Source organism: Sparus aurata, chromosome 6 (genome assembly GCF_900880675.1).
Source record: "Sparus aurata chromosome 6, fSpaAur1.1, whole genome shotgun sequence".
In the NCBI taxonomy this organism is placed as follows: domain Eukaryota; kingdom Metazoa; phylum Chordata; class Actinopteri; order Spariformes; family Sparidae; genus Sparus; species Sparus aurata.
This window is the reverse complement of record NC_044192.1, coordinates 16491112-16515143: the sequence shown is the minus strand read 5'-3', so window position 1 is coordinate 16515143 and position 24032 is coordinate 16491112. Positions and strand designations below refer to the sequence as shown.

Here is a 24032-nt window from a genome sequence, read left to right as displayed (position 1 = left end):
ATTGGGTGGGGCTGGAAAAAACAATGCAGTCTACTACAGTCCTGTAATAGATCCAGCCTTCACAAAGGTTATAATCTCTTAGAGAGTTGTTGATTCAACTATACTACTAACTTGGATGATAGAATATTTGTCAGACTTCAGGTATATTATGAACTCAGAACTAGATCCAAAAAGGAGATGACCATCAGAACCAAGCCTAATCATGAAGTCCACTTCTATGACTCTGAACACACACAAACTCTAATAATTCAGTTGTTGTGATGGTATTACCCATGAGTATGCCTTATAATCTGTTATAAGCATGTTTGTTAAACCAATGCCAGTACATCTTGGTTTCTTACCAACGCAGGTTTTAAGGTCGTCGTCCAGTCTGTAACCCTGGTTACAGGAGCAAACAGGCCCGCCGGTTGAATGTTGGCAATGGTGCGAGCAGCCTCCGTTGTTGTTCTCGCAGCTGTTCACGATCTCCATCTCAATTCCTTTATACAGTGAGATTATATGTGTTACAGGACTAAAATATCTTGTGCAAAATAAATGTAATGTTTCTATTCATGTGATAATATAAAAGACATTAAACTGACTGTAACACTGTTTTCCATCGGATCCCAGTTCGTAGGCAGTGTTACACACACAGGCGTAGGAGCCCAGTGTGTTGTGGCAGCCATGAGCACAGTTGGCCTCTTCGGTCTTGCACTCATCGATATCTGTAACAAAAAAAAAAAAAAAAAATTAAATAGAGTTGCACAGGTTCATTCACATCCACATGTCTCAAAAATCACAAATCCTGTGCCTTCTTTAACTTCTATTTCTTAAAAGTTGTTTTATCAACACAGGGTCATTTAACAGCTGTTCCAGGGCATTTAAATGTATCACACGATCTTTGCCCAGGTGACATGGAAGAATAAGATTTCTATTTCTCTGCTGTTCCGAATCTTCAGTCTTGACTTTTGAGTCAACGTGGATGAGAAAATCTCAAAGTGCTCAGGAAATTTGAACATGCTGATCGACACACTGGACAAAAAACCCAGTAGCACCTGCTAACATCTGGCTTTTGTTGTCAATGTGAATGTGTATAATCTACATTAACTCCTGTGTCTCTGACTCTGCATTAGTCACAGTGTTGATCAGCTCCAGCTCCGATCAGCTGTGTTGGAAACACAGCATCAGGGTGAACATGTTCATTATTACTCTTTTCCGGGCACAATGCTGTGATGTGTGTTTAAGTGAAGGTCGCTGGCTTGTTAATGTGTTTAAATCCATCTGTTCAAGCAGCACATGAGCACTGTTCAGATGCCGCTGAGTTTCAAAAGTTACTGTCATTATTGCCTTGAACTTAATTCATAGAAGAAAAGATGAGCCGATATGAACAAAAGCTCCAGAGCAGCTGTGGCTAAATTGTTTTGCATGCTATCTTCAATATGTATCTCCTTATATTCTCTTCCTGCTGAACACTTAATCCGAGCTGCATTAAAAAAAAAAAAAAATACCATTACAATTTTACCTTCACATGTTTTCCCATCTTCTGCCAGGATGTAACCAACTTTACAGTCACAGTGAGCTCTGCCACCATCAACTCGACACTCATGCATGCAGCCCCCATTCTGATCCGCGCAGGGATTCTGCACTGCACCACAGAAAACAGAGACAAATATTCATTAATCCAACGGTGTCAGTCAAGTGGGGAACACTTCTGGCACAGTAGGGTGGAAAACTGTAAACTGAATGACGTTAAGGCTGAGCATGTGGAGAACGTTAAATCCACACTGCCACCCTGCACCTCCACATCATGTCTTTATTGTTCTCTCTGCATAGCTGCATGTGTGTGTTTGACTTGTGTAAGCCTGTCCGGCATCTGGGGATGAGAACCTTCAGCTCTGCAAAAATTAGAGGAAGCTGTTCACAGCCAACAATTACAAAGTAAAAGCATCTGAAAGACAGTAATTTAAAATTCATATATGTATAATTTCCCACCCCCCAGAGGACTGTTTCTCAACAGCCCTGTCTCAGAGATCGCAGAGATTAAAGAAGCAAGTGCATCAAAACAAGAAAACAATGAAGGTTATGCTGTGATTCACTCCAATTGAAAGTCTCATCCCATGACAACAGTCAGTCTTGCTCCAGCAGAGACATCCGGGCAGATAATTACAACTGGCAGCTGATGCATGCAATGTGTTTTTAATGTTATGATCAATCTTCAAAATCACATCTTCATAATTTTCCAAAGTACTCAGTTTTATTGGCACTCGCTCCACAGTCACGCATCCATTCATTCTTCTTCCTTTCTGTCTCATGACGTGTGTTGATGTATTTAGCATCGTCTTACACCGGAGATGGGGTACTCACATTTACAGTGCTTGCCATCCTCTGCCAGCGCGTAGTTTGGCTTGCAGCGACAGCGGAAATGAGCGGCAGACTGCTGCACACAGTAGTGCTCACATCCTCCATTGCTGATGGCACAAGAATGGACGGCTAAAAAAGAGGAAAAAGGAAAAAAAATTAGTGGCATGACAAGAGGCCAGGGAAAGTTGAAGTGGTAACATATAACCCATAACCCACATAAGACATAAAAAAAATGAAATAACTATATTGAAATAACCATCTTCTCACTGATGGTCTTGTTTGCTTATGTAGGTCATATCGAGGCATCAGTATTCAATTGAGCATTTTAATAAGAATTTATGTATAAATAACATTATGTATAAATTGCATCTATTGGATCTATATTCACAAACATTCTGATAATTCTCTCAGAGAGCTCCTAACATTTAACGAGGAGTCCTACCTTCAGAGTGATTTAGGAAAAATATTAGAGCAACTCTGATAAAAGAACTTTTAGTGAGATTAGTGAGGTAAGTGGGGTTGACCGCATTGCTACATTCTTTTAAAATCTATGATTGGTTGATCACAAAAATAATGAAGTAGTTAATGAATTATTAACATATTAATAAAAATGTACTTCTGTTGATAATGGGTATAGAATGGACAGTAAAATTAATAGGCCAATCAAAACAATGAACATCATTTTATGTCATGACTATGGGCAACTCTTACTATGAGGAAGCTTTATGATTACAAAATCTGAGTTCTAACAATTTCTCAGACTTAGTGTTGGTGCTAATTACAAACAAAACTCATTACACCATAACAATGTTATGTGTTGAAAACTCGTATGTTGAAGTTAACATGTAAGTGACGCTGTGATCCGACCCTCTCTCTGGAGTTACATAGTGCAGAAACAAGTGATAGAGACAGAGACACCATTCACCCTATTACAAGACACTGTACTATCAAAATGATTCTCAAGTTGTTATTTTAAGGTATAAAAGTTACATAATGTTGATATAAAAACTCCTTCTACCACATTTAAATGAACAGACAGAAAGAGGGGCAGTCACAGGGAAGGAGAAAACAAATGAACTGCAGCTTCATGTTAGTCTTTCTGTCTTTTGATTTGACTGCAGTGTCACACGTTCAGGAATATTTCCCCGAGGGGTCATGACCGCTGGACTGTCATTCCAACTTTCTGGCGTTCAGAAAATACCTCAGAGAATTGCTATGCTCTGAACCACGAGAGATCCAACACCAAAAAAGGGCCAAAAATCACAGAGATTTGTCTGCCAGGGCCTCTCTATTGAGGACAACGCTCATCAGCTGATGAGATCGAGGGCACAATCAGCTCAATCATCTTCCCCGTCTGCATTTCTCTTCTTTGTATCAACAGATGAAACCCCGACAGACGGCCTGGACCTGATCCCTTCAGTGAAAACAACAGGTAGAGGCCGAGCAGCCTGGTGTTCTCAAAGACAGTGTTTTCATACTCGCAGGCTAGAGTCAAGATCCATCCATCACAAGTACATGTCAAACCGCGGAGGGCTTTCCAGCTCAAATATTATTCAGCCACACGCTAAGTGTGTGGGATACATCCGACCTCTGCCGGCAGATCAAGAGCTGGATAAGAGCAGAGGCTGAATTGATTTGAGGACATCTGCTCTTCTTTTTCTCCCTATTACTCTGTGCTGATTGGTATGTGTTGTCTTTTATCCAGTATATATGCGGTCATCTGAGAATAAGAAACTTTTATTCACTTGTTCTATGGAAATCAAGCTTTCAGCATGTGATCTATTTGTGAACATGGACTCATTTTGAAGCTTTCCTCGGCACAATCTTAACAGGAGTGTCAGCAGACGGATATGCAGCCTTGCAGATAAGCTTCACCTGGGAGTCAGTCCAGATGTGCTCTGTGATTATTGCTGCAATCAGTCATTTCTCAATGCAACAGCTGTCACACAGGAGAGCCTCTCGGGGACAGTCGGGTCCCAACTACAGCGCCTCGCTCTATAAGACAATTAAACCACGTTTGCTTCATGAAGCCAAGACACACAAAGATTTCCACTCTAAATGTCAGGACACTCTGTATACATTCCTGACTGCACACACCGGTGCCAGGTTTATACTCTTCTCCATCATCTATTTCTGGAAAAAGCCAAATTTCATGTATCTGGCATGACAGGAACAACATACAGCTACTGCATCAACGTTGCAAAGGTCAAAAGTGACAGGAGGATATTTAAGCAGTGAAGCTTAGGCAAGTGTTCAACAACATACAATATAACATAATATAAGCTGAATTTATTGGAAGAAAAGACTGGAATAACAAAACTAGAGATACAAGACTACAGTCAACCAATCTGATAAAACACACAGTTTGAGTACCTTTGTTTAATTATAAGTACTTAAACACTGTACAGATGGTGAATCTCTTGATTATGCATAGATTTGTTTTACTTTATCTTTGCTTTAGACCAATCATGCAATCTTCCTACATAGGTGGAGTAGATGAAATAGATAGACGGCAAAATCTGTTTTTTCAGTTCAGAAAAAAAATACCTGTAAATAATAACTGTACCTGTTTCAAGATTGAAAACAGTCAAGGTATTGAGCTTTATTCTAAGTGTTGATAATGTAATACTATAATGTATTTGTACAAACTTTAATAGTATATATAATAGTCGGTTATTTGATTAGTAGAGAGAAAATGTTGAGAGGTGTTTCTGTATCTTTATCATTAGAGAGCTGATAGGAAAACAAGGACAGAGAGATGGGAGAGACCCGAACAGTTCTGATGTGTAAGAAGTTTGTGAAAGAAAACAACCCATTTAATGAAATGAAACTGCGGTGACCATTTTTCACAATTTTCTGAGATTATATACGCCAACAAATAATCAAGAAAGCAATCAGCAGATTAGTCAGTGTTTCCCATTAATGGCCTAGAATCTGGCAGGCGACTAAAGTCTAATTTGGTACACCAACATTACAATTTTATAGTTAATGATCTGAAAATAGTTTTCACTTCTTTTAATGGAATTAATGATCTCTAAGGTTTTGGGCTGTTGCTTCAACAAAGTATCCTTCAACCCCAGTCAGTCAAGCTCCCTCGCCCGTTGCAGGACTAATGCACAATGGAAAGCAATGCACTGACTATTGACTATAAGCTATAGGCTTTTGTTAAAATTACATAGTCAAAGCTGTATAATATACAGTACTGAATTGTTAGGATTGGACTAATGACAAGGCAGCAGAACCAAGGCTCAGTGTTTTATTTAATTGTTTTCTAGTGCACCAGATTGATACACTTAAATCTAAATTGCACCACAGTAGACCATTGTCTTATGAAATCCTGTGGCAAACACTGTTAATGGATGATGAAAATAGTAGTTGGTTGCAGCCTTGCATCAGATTTTCTACAGGATAAGTCTGATTTGATTCACTCACAGAAAACTGCTTCGAAAATGTCTTTCTACAATTTGTCTACTGACGGGAATGAAAGTGCACAAACTGTACTCAGTGTGGTTACCATCAAATGCTTTTCTATTCATCTCACAATAGGGCTTTTTGTCAGATTCAAAAGGGGTCATATAGTGCAACAGCATGAATGTGGTTTGCATGATGAAGTGCCCATGTCAGAAAACATATGTGGCCAACCTTCAATGAAATAATAACCAGAAAATGACAGACCTAAAGAACGAAAGAGTCAGTGTTTCATTGTGTGGGAGTTCTTTGGGGCCACATTACAAAGAAGAGCCTTTATACTCTGTTTCTGATGGGATTAAAGGAAGGATGAGACCTTGAATCGTGCTGTAGTCGATTCTGTCACTTGATGCTGTCCCTGTGAGCTCTATTAAGTGTGTGGATCTCAATGTGTGACCAGTTTTCACAAAGCTGTGATGTTCCTTACCGAGACAGGTGCGACCATCCACGTGCAAGCGAGAGCCGGGATGGCATTCGCAGTAGTAGGAGCCCCTGGTGTTAACACATCTGTGCTGGCAGCCTCCATTGTGGACCTGGCACTCATCAATATCTGGAGAGAAGAAGGGAGAAGAGAGACAGACAGAAGCAGTCATAAGTAGAGAGATGGGAGAGAAATGAGCACAATTTGACTAAATCCTCTCATTATGGCAAAAAAAAAAAAATGGTCACAAGAATAAAGCCCAGATGAGCTGCCAAGCTGAGGGAGGAATTTAATGCAGGTTTTAGGATAAAGATGTACCCTGAGAAAAAAGGAGATGATGGATGAGAAGGGAAAGTATTCCACAAGTGCATTGCAGCTCAAACAAACAAATCTCCCATGTGGGAACAACTACTGAACATTTAAACCCAAATTTAAATTCCTTTGCTTCTTGTCGACGTCCCTTGGGTGCAGCGAGCGTATGGAAACTTAAATCGGAGGATGCAAAACACACACATTCCTCTCAGCCGAGCGTTTAGATTATAAACAAATAAAAGAAGGGGGTTCTTCATCTGAGAAAGTGGTGGTGAGCAAAACAAGACTGACTAGATTTTTTAAAAATGCCTTATTTTAGGGGTCAAAGACTTATAAATTGTTTTCTGAGTCCCACAGCAGACCCCCTGTGAGATCTGAGCTGATTTATGAAGCCCAGCTCTGTTTGGACTTCTGCTAACAGCCCTTCTGCCGCCATCATCGTCAGGAAAAATAAGGACATGAAGTTGAACTCGCCTCAGCTCCAGGCCGGTGAAAAGTTACCTGTTTGCCTCAACATTAACTAAAATTAGCACAGTGGAGTTACTGGAAGTGTTGCTGACTGAAACAAGTGACATGACATATTAAAAAGGTGTCTGTGAAAGCCTCTTGGCTGCTGAATGAGGTCTGTAAAAACAGCTAACACATCATAAAAGACTATTAGTCAGCGCCAAGTTGAATGTCTGTTTGAGAAATGTGTTGTTCAGTATAGTCTTGACTCCAGGCACCCATTTTCAGAAATAAACTATTTCAAGAATTCAGAGGAATTCCTTTAAAAAAGAGCATTTAAAAAAATAAAACATTTTACTAAAGGAGAATTTTACTTTTATGCATTTGTCTAAATACATTTCTTTCAGTGTTTTTAGTACACATTGCACAACTCTTGAACCATTGAGTATCACACCAAAGACCACACAGTTTGTCTTCAGGGTCTGTGTTGTAAACAATGCATTAAACAGTCCAGTATAAATAAACCCCTTAAATAATTCCTTGACATTCATCACACGATAAATCCCTTTCCTTCATAAAACAAACAGACAGTCTTGTACCCTCAGTGGGAAGAATAACTTCACATGTATACAGTCGACTTTAAATCTCGCCTCTCGCTGCGGTTTCTTCCCACAATTTGAAGACATTAGCAAAGTTTAAAGTTCCCATAGATGTGATTATGGCCGTCACATGATGTCTGTGTTTATGTGACAGCCCTGTGATAGACTGGCGACCTGCATGGTGAACTCTGCCTCTCACTCAGTGTGAGTTGGGACAGCCAAGAACAACAAGGTGAAGACAATGTCATGATGCTACTGTGCTGTATATATTTTGAGAGCCAAACTCACTAAAAAAGGCGACTGACTCCTTTCCCCATCACTTGTAGACAAGTTTGTCTTTCTGTCGTTTTTCTTGTCTCGTTTGACGTCAAGCCGGCAAATACAGAACAGCAGAAAGCAGCATGGAGGCCAGTGACAATGTTACAGTGGTTAATTATTTTACTTCAGCGAGCGTATCTTTCAAACTCAACACTCAACTCAATCACTGGCACCAACAAATACCTTTGACTACTGCAGAGCCACTTCAGCCAGGAATAAATGTTAATTGCTCCCTTTCACAGTGAAGACAAAAGCCAGATGGAAGGAGAACAATATTCAATCGTCTTTGAGCTCTGTATTTGGTCTCCACCAGGGAAATATCTAACTCTTTAGCTGCTAAATGTTCTGCTATGTTCACCAGCTAGTTGCTGACTGTGTCCCCAAGGGTCTGCAACACATGGTCAGTGGAAACTGTGTGGGATGAACGCAGCATGGAAGTTGGAGAACCTGCATCTGAGCCTCATCCTGCACATTACATACCACCACGTCACTGCCTTCATGTTCCCACAGTACACACAAACAGTTTGATCTACCCATAATTCAGCTTTTTACAAGACCCAAAACATGTCATCGTGATGTTATAGAACCTGATGGTTAAAGTAGTGTTGTAAATTATGTCATCTTACTGGTTAATATGATACATGAAACACAGCTTCTCCTAAGAATTACAACAAGGACAGGATTAGGATGAGAACAGAAATGTCTGAGCATAAAGGGATTCAGATCTGTTCGCTTAAGGGTTCCAGTAAAACCTGCCCACGATGGCTAAATTATAGAAATATCCTGCAGCTGAACCCATCAACTAAGAATATCCCACAACTTCTTCAAATATAGTGTTTGGGGCAGAAATGAGCTTCTAAACTTTCCTCTTCTCTCTTCCTTGTGTCTGCTGCCAAACTTCATTCAGCTCCACTCCGTCCAGGAAAGCTGGCACAAGTCGTTTGTTTTTCCATCCATGCAGCATGCCGTCCTTTGGTTTGGTTTTTCATGAAATGGGTCCAGCGCTGTGGAGCTGCTGTTCCTCTGTCGACTTCAGCGCACAGTCAGTGAATCCCCTCCAGCCTCCAGAACATGATCCCCTCCGCGCTCGGAGCCAAAGCCTCAGCAGTATTTGGCTTTCACAGTGGGTGCATTAATTCTCTGCCCGCAGCCACCTACAGCACGGTGTCGTCTTCATGGAAAATTATTTTGGTCCGTTTCCGAAAAAGGTGATTTGTTTATTGTGGCAGAAGATAAATTATTTCTGAACACTGTTGATTTATCTCCAAGAAAGACATCTAACTAACACAGCAGACCAGGAGGATTATCAACATTGGGCTCATAATAAATGTAAAACATGTTTCATCTTGTGCATTTATCCCCGAGTGCTGCAGTTCTGCCAAACATGAAAAGAAATATTCAATCATAATATTATTGACATAATCTGTCCGGAGTGTATCTTGTTATGAGTCCTGTTTGTGTTAGCGTTACAAACAGTCTCTCATGATTCATAGTTCATGTTTTCATACGCTCTAATCTTTGTTGATAAAAGCCACCCTCCTCTGCTCTGATCAGAGACAATGTTATTTTGGCAGTGCCAGACGGCAGACACATTATCAGTGGGGCTGATTAGCCGGTCTGGCTGTGGAGAGGCATAAACAAATTCTCTGACTACAGTAAATAACTCCCTATTTATCAATTAAGTCCTACTGTATATAAAAATGTTGAAGATTTTGTGCCACCAATCATTTTCTAAAAAAAATATTAAATTATTTTATTTAAAATAATTTCCCTGTCTGGGATCATTAAAGTAATTCTATCTATCTAAATTAATTGTTCTGAGGGGGGAAAAAAAATTAAAGTTGCATTTCCGAGTTATTATTAATTTATTGTAAAATAACTCACTTCGGTGTTTAAACACTTGAATAAATACATTTTCCTCATGAGGATTGAGCTAGAGTGGAATAATTAAAACTAAAGCAGCTTCAATAGCATTTTGGCTGTGATATTATCACTTACCTGCAGCCAGGTAGCCAACATTGTGGCCGTAGTGTCCATGGTAACAGTGTGGCCTGTAGCAAATCCTTCTATAGTAATTGTACGGATAGTTTGCAGCAGATGTCAGAAATGCCATTGCTTCAATTAATACAAAAAAGGAAATCCAGCATCCTGATGACAAAGCCATTGCCCAAAGTGAAACAAAAAGCCTTAACAAAATATTCAAAATCGCACTTTAAGTCTAAAAGTTATCTTTATTAAACATATTAGCAATAAAAGTAGTTCTCCAGGTGCTGAATCCTGGACTGATGTAACTACTTCTTGTCCACTCTGCCTCCTGATTTTTCTCTCCATCTGCATCTCTCTTCCACCCTCCCATCTACTAAATGTCCATCACATTAAAGATCCTCCCCTCTCTCCTCTCTGCCTCCCCCTCTGCCTAAACCAAACCACCAAAGGTACATCCAGCACATGTAACTGCATTTTACCAGCCAACAGTGACTGATCAATGATTTACTACATTTTGCTGAACCACTGTATTTTACTGTCTCTTCAAAGAATGTCATGTGATAAAAAGGGAGATTTATGAGTGCACATCACTCAGGTATACCAGACTGAAGAATGTGAAAAGACTAAAAATGTGCTGTCTATATCTGTCTTTTGATATTGACATGTTTTTTTGTTTTTTTAAATGCCACCAAAGCCAAATTTGGTAAGTGCCAGAAGTCAGATTCAGTATTTTTAATCCAAACATCTGAGAAAGGAATGAGCCGTGCTGTGAAATCGTCTGTTCAGGAGCTCTCTTATCTGTTGCCAACACATGCACAGAAACACAGCGGCAAGACCACGACAGCAATTTATAGAGCTTATATAGGGCAAAGCATATACATGGTCAGCATCACTTCCCTGATATGAGCAGAAATGGCATGATACAATTACAATTAATGCTTCTCTTCTTATGACCATACTTCTAATAATGCACCCTTAAAGCTCCTGTAACTTACACCTGTAGAGTCATTACATCAGGCAACAAGCATCCGAGAAGTTCTCAAGCTCAGACAGAACAGCAGAAACCGATACTGATACAGTTTTTGGGACACGACACACAAAGATATTAACAACTCTGCTCACATCGCACATAAAATGCATGTTTGTGCTGACTTCAGAATCGTGCAGGCTGCGATGGCAGCCAGGTTAGCAGGAAAACAGCCTGCTCAAGCATGGAAGACAGATGATAGGCTCAGATCCACCACTGTAAGACTCCTTGCCAGAGTTAAAAAAACAACAAACAAAAGGTGAACAACACATCAGAAAAATCCTGAAGAGAACCTAGCAACAGTGAAAAAATCTTCACGAGCCACGACCCTCTCACACGAGCACTGAATCCCTGTTGATGTTGGAGAAGGCGACTCACGCACTACTACAGCTCACTATTAAGACAGGTCCAAACACTGGCAGACTATTACTCCCACCTTCATGCTCGCATTGGCCTGAGCAGTAAAGTTCATTTGGCATAACAGCTAAAATGTTGACACTGCTGCACTGAGCTGCCCTCAGCATGACAGCAGATACTGTTGGACTTTCTCTTTGATCTGTGCAATTTTTTTCAATTATTAAATGCATGAACAAAATTGAAATTTATTCATAGAAGTAACTCTCCACAAGGGATTTAAATTGATATTCAGGATTGATTAGTTTTTTTTAGAACTGAACAAAAGATGTATTTGTTCGTTTCTTGTCCATGCTAGCAGTATTGGCATATTAACATCCCGCAGCAGATGTCTTTCATTAAAAAAAAAATGATATCATGTTGCCAAAGACAGGATTCCCTAAAAGCATTACTGTGGCTGTGCACGATCCAATTCCCTCAAACCATTCTTTCTTAACAGCTAAATAAATGGACCTCGTCTCTCATCTGGACTCATGCGGGTTTAGACTCTGCAGCCCTCCCACCTACAGCTGATCACTTTCTGCAGACGCAGCCCCACACATGCAGCGCTCACTTAAAACATCCACAACATCTATCCAGCTTCTTTTACTTCTGTTAAAACTAGAGCCAATTACAGACAATTACGACATTAATGCCGCAGGTCGCTGTTTTCCTCCAACATACATCAGTGGCAGAGGGCAGAGAGCTATGAAAGCCAGCTGTGACAACGTTCCCATCAACTCTCCTAATAACCGTGACCTGGATCAGATCTCTCACTGGTTCCTCCAGCAGACAGCCGAACTGCAGAGCGCTCCAGCGTCTCTCCTCTGGGCTTGGCTGCTGCACAGAGGAATCATTATTCTGATTAAACCAACCACTCGCAGAGATTTCCTAATCAGAGACATCAAACTATGATGGAGCAAAAAGAAATCTCATGGGAAAATATTGAGCAGAAGCTCAGTTTTGGTGAGCTGTGGTTCACAGACACTGGGCCTCATGATGACTAGTAGCTGTGCTTTCTTCAACAGACAGTCTGAGTCAGGAAATCCTATTATCATCTAGTCAAATGATCTGGTCCTGCAGTCCTTTTGGGTTAAAATGATCTGGTTTTGATGTTTGTTGGTTGCAGGGTCTACATCACTGATCCACAAATAAAACAAACATCCATGTATGTCAACACAAACACAGACAAAAAAGAAATACAGAATAAAGGAACAAAACTATTCAGTGTAATGGATGGTGAGTGGAGGAAAGAGACAAATCCTGCTTATTGTTAGATGAGCATTAGGGGGAGTAAGGCTCACCAAAGTTGTTGCAATTCATCCTGTGAGGAACAAAAATGTATAAACAATGGATTGATGGAAAAACATCCTAAAGTTGTAGCAACGTTTCACTCAAACGTCAGCCTCATGGTGGCGTTTAAGAGTTTCACCTAAATCATTGGACTACACCAAAGTTCAAGCCAATATGTCTATCAATTGTTAAAATATTTCAGTCTGGACCAAAGTGGGGGGGCGGACCGTCTAACTGACTTGACATTGCCATCCCCTGTGCCACATTGCTAGCATTACTAGAAACAGTTAATCGTATATACTTCAGTATTTCAAAACTATGATGAGAAAAACTATGATTTCAAGACTATGATGAACTATGAAGATGATCAGTTCTTCAAACTAGAGTATACTGAAATAAGAATTTGTTGATCCAGCAGATGGGAAAACATGTTCAGCTCAATCAGAAAGGTTGCTTAAGAAACTATAGCTGTACAGTGTTATAACTAGAACCCTAATATCTGGTTATAAATATAACAATATCAATATTATTGCTAAATGCATCTTCTTTTTAATATTTAATGAATTATTTGCTTGTTTTTGGTTTCGTTACCTTTCACAAAGATATTTTCACGTTTGTCAGTTTGTTAATTTCCACTAAACTTGGATGAAGTTTCTTTCTTCTTTCACATTGTGAGTGGATGTTTTTCCATGTCCTTATTTTCTTTTCTTCTTTCTTGATGCAGAAAATCAAGAATATGTATTTGGCTGTTTGACCTTGGCAGAGGTTTGCATTCTAAAGAGTGCCATTCTAGTTTTTATTGTTTTTAATGCAATTTTCATTTCTTTTAATGTATTAATTTAGGGTTAGGGTTAGTATTTCTTTACAACATTGAATTGCTTTATTTCAGAATGGTGCTCTTTAAATAAACTTGGTTGCCTTACTGATATTGATTTTAAATTGATATAAAACCCAGCGCCACAACTAAACAATTAGTAAAAGGACTCACCATGACACGTTTTCCCATCTTCATTCAGTTTCAGTCCAGGAGGACACCTGCAGTAGAAACTTCCAATGGTGTTACAGCAGAGAGCCTCACAGCCTCCATTGGTCTCCTCACATTCATTCACATCTGATGGGGAGAAACAGGGACAGAGTTTATCCTGCAGTCGTTCAAACCACAAGCTGAGGCAGAATATACAAAGAACAAAGAAGTGTTGTTGTAAAACTGTCACACGTGTTTAAAAAGTTTGGTGTTTTGGTGAAAACACAGCATGGAGCTTTTTTTGAGCAGCCAAGATTAAGAAAAAATGCGTCTTCCTTTTCATGTCAGTTTGATTAGGTTTCAAATGTTTCCCATCAATTTGGAAGTGTGGAAAGGGCTCAAGAGCATGGAAATCCATGAGAGTTACTGCAGGAAACTGAGTGTTGTTTCCATCCAGCACCAAGGAAAATGGTAAAGGGAAAAATGCATAATACATCCAAAACAAGATGAAAATGAATTAAGTAATAAATTGAGAGGGACAAGCGGAAATATGCAGCAGTGACATGTTGTCCAAACCACCTCTAACCTGGGAATTTCCTCCAACAAGAAGCAGGACAAGACATTTGTCACTGCTGCACAATCTCCAAAAATCCACACGAAGTCCCAGTTTTCTTTTTCATTTCCATCAGCAGATCTCTGGCCAAAGCTGTCATCGACCTCACCAGATAAAATCTTTCCCTTCAGTTCCCAAACTTCACATAATGACTCAGGTCAGATAGAGGTGCAGACAGCATATATACCATAATTGGAGCCTCTCTGAAATGCGGAAATATTAAAATTGAAAATGAAAGGAGTAATGCTTCTTGTATTGCTCCGTTTTACACTGCAGTTTCAGGACACGGCTCCACATTGCCTGCATTAATGTTAAATTTCCTTCATATGGAGGTTTGTCAGTAGAGATTATGCTCACAGAGGAGTTTTAGACTTGACGACACAGGGCCGTTTCATTTGCCATGCCAGCAGAAGGAATCTTGGACTGAAAACTGAAAGCCATGGAGAAAATTAGGAGGGAGCATTCACTTGGCACTAATCAGCTTGTAAACTTTCCCCATGTCCATAAAAGAGGAGAATTACTGTAAAGAGGAAGAGTACGAATGCAAGGAAAATTGCTTTATAGAACGTTTTGCCCCCTCAAGCAAATTTCGGTACACTGCGATGCCGGCGTTTAACCAGCCAATTAAACGATTTCTCTCTCAGTTTACCACATCTGGAAATGGTCACACCAACAAAACTGCACTGTTTCTATTGCCAAGTGTCTTTAAACTTAAAGCGCATACAATATGTAATGAAATGTGACCTTTAACATCGAGAATTAATTTTTATTAGTCTATGAAATATAATTCCTAATTCTTTAGCAAGACTTGATCAATTGCAGCTAAAGAACCAATTTTCAAGGCTCAACAATTTCTGTTTGGGCACTACATCAAAATGGTTTGATTCATGAGTTTGGGTCCTGGGGTGACAGAGTGTGTCTGCCTTTGAGTACAGTTCATTAAACTTGCAAAATAAGTATCATAACAACAGCAGGTTTGAAGGAAATTATGCAGAAGACAACCAGACTGAAAGCAGACAAGTGATGGTGACTGAGCAGAATGTAACCTGAAGTCAAGGGCAGGATTAAAGACCCCGAGGCTTCCTGTGGTGAGAACTGCAGCATGAGTGTGTGCGTGTGGACGCCTATCTCCCCCTCTTTCCCCCCTGGGGCCACACACCTGTGTGGCGGCTTGAGCAGGGGTCTGAGCAGGGTCAGTGTCACGCTCATCATTCTCTGCAAGTCTTTCTGCCCAGTAAGCAAGCAGGAATGTTGAGTTGCTACAGGTCAGGAGGAAAATAACGTAAAGGCAGTAGCAGGGGTTTCTACAGTGTATCGATAAAATAGCATGTGTTTTGCAAATGACAGGATTACAATCAAATGTTAGGTTTAGCCAAATCCAAGGCAGAAAAAAACTGTCATTAGCAGTTTTTAATATGGAAATGAACTTTTGATAAGTGCTTTCTGTGAGTTTGTATTGCATTAGCATATTATGTTACATTCACGTTCTTTCTCAACAAATAGTTCCAGAAAAGAGAGATAAACCAGATGCTGTTAATATGCGGCTGCAACATGGAACCCTCTCTGATCCCTATATCTCTTTGCTACACTAATGTTTGTACTAGTATAAGCTCATTTCAAAACAGAAACATTGCCAGCCATAAAAGTTTTTTCTCTGTACATTAAACTCAATGACCTCTGAGGACATGAGTGTGTCTGGGGTTGGATAGAGGCTGCACCTTCACCTGACTCCAGGGTGCATTTCATTTAACATCACCCTCACCCATTCATCGCTCCATCACCAAGAACAACCTCCAGCAGAGTGACCAGACACATCCTAAGCAGCGAAACAAAAGCTAGAGCCGCCTTCCGTGAACATCAGATACCAGGTTTCTTCTCCTTGACCTGAGCCTCTAGGGGGTCGGGATATCTGATGCCTTCCCAAATTATGCCCCAGGTCAGAGTCATAGGCCAACGTTCAGGGTCAAACCCATGTAGGGAGAATCACACAGGACTGTTTCACCATGTGGTGGATTCTCAGATTTATAAAATATGTTGCATAAGAGTCCTCTTGGCAAGAAATAAACAAATACAGAACTTTGGGAGAACCAACATGAACATTCCTAACCTAATAAGCCACATGGTTTGTTACACAACTAATCAGAGAAGTAGCTTTGGAAATTGATTGGAAAAGGGCAGGAACCATCTGTCTATCACTGTCTACAATCAGACCAATGAAGAGCACAACCAGCCAACAAGTTGGTAAATCAAACTCTTGAGAAAAGCCTTCAGTGTCATTCTTTGCTTTACTTTCAAAGAAGGAAAACTCTCCGGTTCTGATTGACGTCACTGATGCTATAGCAGAATCTAACCTCTTGAGAAGCCGCCATTGTTGTTTTTGCTTGAACAGTAACTTTTCTCGCTGTTGTCATACCCAGGGTTTCTGTTAAGCAGCATATGCTGTGCACTTAATTTTAAATTTCACCACACAAGCACTTCATCCCAGCACTTCCAAGTGCACTGTAGTGATTTCTGCCTGTTATAAAACATATGGACGCAGGCCCTTAGCATGGCACGAAATTCAAATACCACATGCTCCAACAACAACCGGGCACTTTCGTTTGACAGCAGTGAATACAAGTCCAAAATGTCAAAGGCGAAGCTGGTGAAGTTGAATTTAAACCTTGCCAGCAACAAGTGCTGCAGCCAAGACAAGCAAGACCACAGAAAAGTGCCAAGCTCCAGCTCATCAAGAAATGGAAGATGCTAAAACAGCCAAAAAACTGAAGATGTTTAAACACAGGGTGGCAGGACAGAAGTTCAACTGTTTTCATGTGTCTTGCTCAATGTTGTGTCTGTGGAGATCAATATTTCGCTCACATGTCCCAAGTGGATATTTCTGAATTTTGTCAAATTAATTGCAAAATTGGGCGTAAAAAACCACAACAAAAAAACAGCAAACATCTTTACAGCCTGATGCTAGCATGGTATCTAAGTCAAAAAAAAAAAAAAAAAATCACAGTTCATATTGTTAAAATTATAAGCATCATTATTTTAATTGTCAGTACTGTAGTCTGCCAGTTATTCTTTTGAATATAGCAATTCAAATAGAAGATAGTTTGACATTGTGGGAAACCCACTTATTCGCTTTGTAGCTGAGACTTAGGTGTCTGTATGGTAAATATGAAGCTACGGCAAGCAGCCTGTTAGCTTAGCTTATCTTAGCATAACAACTGGAAAGGGCTGGGAAAAAGTTATCCTAATTAGGCAGCATACTAATTTTAGAGGGTGTAGTTAGTGGTTTGTATTTTACTGCATCATATTCAGGCTTTCCTGTGGTGTGGTATCACAGAGGTGGTCTAGGTCGCCTGAAACCCAAACTGCAGCAGTAACCTTCTGGTAACAAGATGCTATTTCTCACAACAAATGCCATAAATTAACTGAGTGTTACTAATTTTTTCGGTAGTCACCTTCTAACTAAACTGATTACAAAACGTCAAGATTTAAGCTTGAGTGGCTTAATGGAGAATACATTTCTAATCTTCACTCTCATGTATGCATGAAGGTGGAGTTTCTGTGCATTGTTCTATGAGGATAACAAACCTCAGAGTTAGTAATGGGTTAGGTTCCAGTTACTCAGTGCTGTTATGTCTCCTCGTAAGTGAAACATAAAACAAAAACACATCTGTAAAATGGGTAAAAAAGTGCATGTCCCTGTAGTGGACACTCTGTTCCATAGCAATCAGGTAAAGAATTAAAAACAAAAAAATGATCCCGATTGTGTTTCTGCACGTTCGTCTGCAACACAGCTCTGGGTTTACATTCCTCTGCTGTATTGTGTGACTTCCTGTGATAAGCACGATAGCCACTGCTCCCAGGAGAACTGGGCTCATGTCTGGGTAGACCACGAGGGGCCAACAAAAACCACCGGACCTCTGATATTATCTCCGGGGGTCATGGGCCGGAAAATTGCGGCATTCATCGAAGACAGGGAGGAGGGGGGGATGCCAGTGACAGCCAAACCTGTTTCCTTTTAGGACCCTGATCTAAAAGCCTGCTGGTCTAATAATGTGCATTGCTAGTGTTCATTCCTGCTTGCATTCCCTACAGTCCTCACAGCTGCTTTCATTTACCAGGTGCTATAAAGATGGGGATTGGTTGGAGGCTGCATGAGATGTATTTGAGTCAGAGGTTTCATTCAAACGAGGGTTTCTCTGTGACTGACCTGCACATGTGGCTGCAGGACGGTTCATGACAACGTCTTGTCTGACTAACAAACTGACTGAAACTGATAATTTACTTCACACTCTTTCACAGGAAACTCCTCCTCACCTTTGACCTCCAGTATAACCGACCCTTTAAATGTCTATTTAAGGGTCAGGTCTGCTGGTCTGTTAGGAGACTTCGCTGTTTGTTCGTTTGCCACTGTGTTTTATCTATTTAAATTTGGGACTACTTATTCATATCTTGCACTGCACTGCAGGGCTACAGAGTGTGACTTTTTCAGTCTCACATGCACCCAAAAAAAGTCTAGTGTGACTACAATTTCTATTGGTCTCACCGGTGCACCTGAAATTAAGCAGGTCTGATTCAAGAAAAAATATAGTCTTCAAAAATATGTCTGGGGACGCCGTTTAGCTCAGTTGGTAGAGCGGGCGTCCCATGTGCAGAGGCTTTGTCCTCGCTGCAGCGGACCCGGGTTCGACTCCCGGCCTGGGTCCCTTTGCTGTGTGTCACTCCCCCTCTCTCTCACCCTGTTTCCTGTCACCTCTTCAACTGTACTATCAATAAAGCCATGAAAGGCCAAAAAAATACTTTAAAAAAAGATATATTCATGTCTGAGTCTTCAGGCGATGTATTGCTGCATTTGGTGTGATCAAAATAAAGAAAAACAATTATCGGCACCATTATTTCTGTTTACAAACATTAGAATAATGTGTTAAGACATTAAAGAAATGAAAATGTGTTATTTGGTGCAAATCATTTAAGTACTTCATTTTATATTGCCTATTGTTCCTTACATATTTGGTGCTCTAGGTCATTTATGTCCTCTGTTGCGGCACTTTGAATTGCTTTTTGTTGAAAGGTGCTCTACAAATAAACTGTACAAGACACGTTTCCTGGCAGGCAGCGCCACAAGGCTATCTGGCAGAAGCTCAAGTGAACCAGATGATCTGATGAATTATGCTCACCCAAGTTCACATGAGTTATTATAAAAGTTATTTTATGGACCCTATAACTCCTCATGGATTTCACATGGATATTCTCCTGGAGTCAGATATCATGAGAACCCCTAAGATGCATTTAAAAATGTTTTATGCAAGCATTACCTCTGCGGCTCAGGTCATTGTGTAAGTACTTCAGCTCTAAGGTTTCCTTATAATGCCTTTCTGCCAGACTGCTGTCTCTGCGCTGTGTATTGACAGGTACAGTATTTTGCAGGCAAACGTGAGCAGAGATCATAAAGCAAGATCACTTTACACGCCAGATGTAATCAGATGAGGCAAACAATGACATCTTGAGGATTAGTCTGTTGCTTCAGGCCTGTATGAATTTGTAAACAAATATGAGAGGTATGAGAGCAACAATGCACAATATATCAGGATGCTTTTGTATAAACAAGAGCCGAGATGAATAACTGAGATTTATGACAATGGCAAGTCAGATCTTCAGACAAGCCAAACTGAGATGACAGACAGCAGATAGAGTCATTAAATATCTTTAAAACTACAGGAAAGACTAATTTTACAGGCCAAACATCAGGACAAAAATCAGGATATATCTCTTTCTTTCAGTCTCTTCTACCATGCATTAGCTCAAGTTCAACATTGCCCCCTGCTGTTTATCTCCTGCTACATCAATAACAGCCCAGATGTGCTGCTGGATGTTTATTAAGCTGACACTATGTGATTGTGCTCTGCTCTCATTCATCATCTAACCAAAACACAGCTGCCACAATAACATAATTCAAAGTCAAAGAAGACCACACTTAACTTGGTGAGGGAAAAAACATCTTTCTCTTTGGTTCACCGCACTGACTGACACCAAAAAACTATGCATGCTGTATTAAACATCCAATAATTTCCAGTCGCTAATTCTGTGTGAGGCATTCTTGGTGCCAGTTTTGGGTACAAGCCCTGTAATTGTGGCCAGCTGAGCTGTTAAGTGGCACTATCGTTCGGACGTGGTGTGGCTTTCCTGAACGCAGAAGTTTAAAAAAATGTCCCCTTTAATGACAAAGGACTAACCACACACAGACCTCTATGATGTGTATCCACTGATGTTAAAGACGTCTGTGCTTCCTTTCATAAGCCTCTAATGTTTCCATGAAGTCATTAACAATCTACGTCAAGTTTGAGTAAAAAGTCTCACCAGGGAGTAAAGAGTATTACAGTATAGGCAGAGAAATGGCCTTTTTTAAACTACACTACTTAGTGGTGAAGCTAAAGCAGAAGCGTTTAAAGATGCTGTACCATGCTGTAGTCAACAAAAACTCTTTAAATGTGAAATCATCACAGAAATGTACCATCTTCTGTAGAGTAGCAACAAAGCATAGGACAAGGTGAACATTTCATGCAACAATTATCCTGGCCAACATAATTGCAATTTAAAGATATTATCTGGATTATATCACAATTTGCTTAAAGGTGCTATATGTAAGAAAAGTCAATTTTAGAGTCTCATTCCCAACTCATCAAATAATGACACTCTGAGTTTCCGAATTCGTCAAAAACTGACACTTTAGGGTTGTGTGATGGGTCGGCTGCCAACCCAAAGCGTCATTATTTGGCAGGTTGGGAATGACAAAAATCAAACTTTTTTAAATAGCGCCAAAACATACAGGAATCATTTTAACCTTCTATTTTGTAAAGAAACACATATATTTCTGAGGACACGCAGCCTGTGGAATTTCAAAATGATTAAGAAATCAATCCAGGATTGTACTTTATCAAGACAGACAGCTTTTTCAAGACAATGATTATCCCAATTCAAGATTATTCAGATACGGAAATTTACCATGATCAACTTAGTGTCTTTTTATTGCAATCCACGATAATGTCTCATGTTGTCCCATCCATAGCTGCAACTACTAGTCGATAAAATGATAAGTCACCCTACCAAAAAGTAATTGCTGTAATAATGATTAATTGACAAGTTTTAATTAGTTTAAGCCCTATGCATATCTTGGTGAAAGATTGAAAATTATTTCTACATAAAAGCAAACACTACAATATACTGGATGTACTCCGGTGTTGATGCTTTGTTTACAAGTATAGCAGCTCATTAAAGTCAGTCATGGTGTCTGCTTTGCTTCATCTGAACGTTTCTCATGTGAAAATACCGACAGGCAGAATCTAAATTCTCTGCTTATCTGCCTCTTTAAACATTTGTATTTTGTTTTTCTTCACTTCTGCTTGCCAAGGCATGTGTTGACAAGAAAACACAGACAAGCAGCAGATTGTTTTGCTGAGAGAAGCTGTTTGACTCTTGGGTAAAAATATCAATCAAGCGACTTGGTAGTCTCTGTACAGCTTATTACCTGCAACACTGAGCCTTATAATTTATTATTTGTGCATATTTGACCACAAGGGATTTATGTGTAACATCAAAGACACTAAACTTTGAGTTTGTTTTGTGAACACTCTGCTCTACTGAGCCCTAAATGCCTCTAATCCCCATTTTGATTATCCCAATTCACTGCACGGTAAGGTAAGCGTGCATGTGTGTGTGTTCCTTTGCTCCCATTTAAGTGCAGGTACTAGTGAATGTTTGTATGTTATGGGATACCCCGTTCTTAAAAGCCAGCTGCTTCTTGATCCTGTAAGCTTAAATGTTTTCTCTCTTCTTCACTACAGCTGACTGAGACTACCACAAGTCCTTCATTCCCAGAAACAGGCGGCTCAAAATCACCTCATTAAGAGTCACAAGACTGTGCCACCAGCAGGCATGGACCTCAAACTGGAGATCTGAGTGTTGCATGCTCATAGACAATGCCAAAGTTCTATAACGTCACAGTTTTGACTGAAATCGTTTGCCTGAAGGTGCCTGACAGACTATGAACCCTGGGAGAAGTTTGTCCTTTCAAAAGCCTGCGGATTGCCAAAGGTTTCTGACTTCTGTCCAATTTTTTTACTGTCAGGAAAATTTACAAAGTACAACAGAGAAAGTAGGCCAGCTGCACAAACCTATACATGTCTCCAGAATAACATTTTATGATCTACACAGACGAACAGGGGAAACAAATACCTCATGGACCTCAGGGGATTGCCCTCTGACCCTTTGCGTGTGCTCTATCTGTGCTCTACCAGTTAGGACCTGTCTTTTCCAACTCTGACCCAGGACTTCTGAGTCCCTGGCTGGGACAACACTCTGAGGCCAGCATAAATCCAAAAATTACTTGTTGTGGTATCCAGGCTGTCTCCCTCTCTTACATATGTGTGAGAAATGCTGCCCTGGTATGTGCAGGGCCTTAGAGGATGGAAAGTTGCTCAGAGCAGTTACCCTAGAGGGCAAAAGGTAGCAGATACATGACAGACTGTCATGCTCAAGGTATACAGGGGGATTAAACATCAATGCTTGGATAACTGCTTCACGTGCCCATGTGTGACACTACATGGTTATGGTGCTCAAAGCTGAAAGAAACAACATTCAAACATGCAGTCCCCCTGGCTAAATGTAATTCAGAGAGAATGGGCTCTGATTTCATACAACACAGGGTTGCATAATGAAATTAAAGTTTGTAAACTCATTTCTTGCTACCTAAATTACAGAACATATACAATTATCTATATACGAATATATATAAAGACGTAGAGCATCTTTTGAATATTTTGTCCCGCTGTAGTCCAGCACTGTGTTGGCTCAGAACACGGTCCACCCATTGAGTGCAACAGCTTGATCCAAGAGGTTGTGGTGGTGACAGGTCCCTGTGGGCACAACAGTCTCTGATTTCATGTTGTTTTGCCAGCCTGAGTCCCCTTTGTACATTTCCTTTTCCTGTGACCAGGCATTAGCCGGGAGTAGCCTTAAACCAAGCTGGATTGGCACTGGTTCTTATTCTGACTCTCTTCCTCCCTAAGGGTATCTGGCCGGTAAGGATGGTCGAAAGCAGTGATGGGCCACGATGGTCTCGAAGTCCGCTGGGAGATCCATTCAGACCCTAGATTCACCGTAGATTTGACTTGGCTCTGGCATGTCAAGCCATGGACACAGGATTTCCGGGGTCATCTTTGGGTGTCTGGCACCAGGGGTTGTTTCAGTATTGTTTGTTACAAGGTGGGGCCGCCACGGGTTGGACTTGTTCCACAACATCCCATGGATGTTCGATTCACAAAGCTTACAAGTAAGGTCCAATCACTTTCATTGTCATGTCCTGAGTTGATCCCAAGTAGCGGCATCCGGGATGAGGATAGCATGTTTTATAGAATCTGTATCTTCTACAATAAACCCGATCAAATGCTGAATCTTTCTTTTCTGAGCTTCAATGTGCTCTGCTCCACTATTTGACAGCTGCGGTCGGCAATTCAGTTCTCAGCTCCATGTTCACAAGAACCTGATCACACATAATATTAAGGGGCTCGAATAAGATCCCAAAAACTTAATGGGACATCTCAAATATTCATACTCGTGTACTCAGCCAGCTTTATAACCTGATACTTCTAACCATGCCACGAATCTCATGTGAACGCTGTTTGCTGCAGGAGCTTCCTCCACCACCGCGACATCTTCCTTATGTACTAAATTGAACTGCTATTTTAACTATGGCTTCATGTTTATGTGTTGATTAAGATTTAGGGTTAGCTTTCCAGGCAGGATCCTTGATGCTGCTCTGATTCTTTAAGAGCTCCCTGGAAGACCAGAATTATTTCTGC

General features: G+C 40.4%; 1 protein-coding gene across 4 annotated transcripts in view; it reads right to left on the bottom strand.

The window, feature by feature from the left end:
* The window catches only part of megf6b (multiple EGF-like-domains 6b), a 72467-nt gene that overhangs the window by 17918 nt on the left and 30517 nt on the right, over window positions 1-24032 (bottom strand). For 3 of the 4 annotated variants that reach the window (XM_030419160.1, XM_030419159.1, XM_030419158.1), the window contains exons 5-10: window positions 13593-13715; window positions 6236-6358; window positions 2344-2469; window positions 1502-1624; window positions 582-704; window positions 342-479 (exon numbers count right to left, since the gene is read on the bottom strand). In XM_030419160.1, the coding sequence (XP_030275020.1) occupies window positions 342-479; window positions 582-704; window positions 1502-1624; window positions 2344-2469; window positions 6236-6358; window positions 13593-13715 (756 nt within the window). Of the gene's footprint in view, window positions 1-341; window positions 480-581; window positions 705-1501; window positions 1625-2343; window positions 2470-6235; window positions 6359-9903; window positions 10246-13592; window positions 13716-24032 lie in introns of those variants that run through there. The other variant, XM_030419161.1, reaches the window with a different exon arrangement.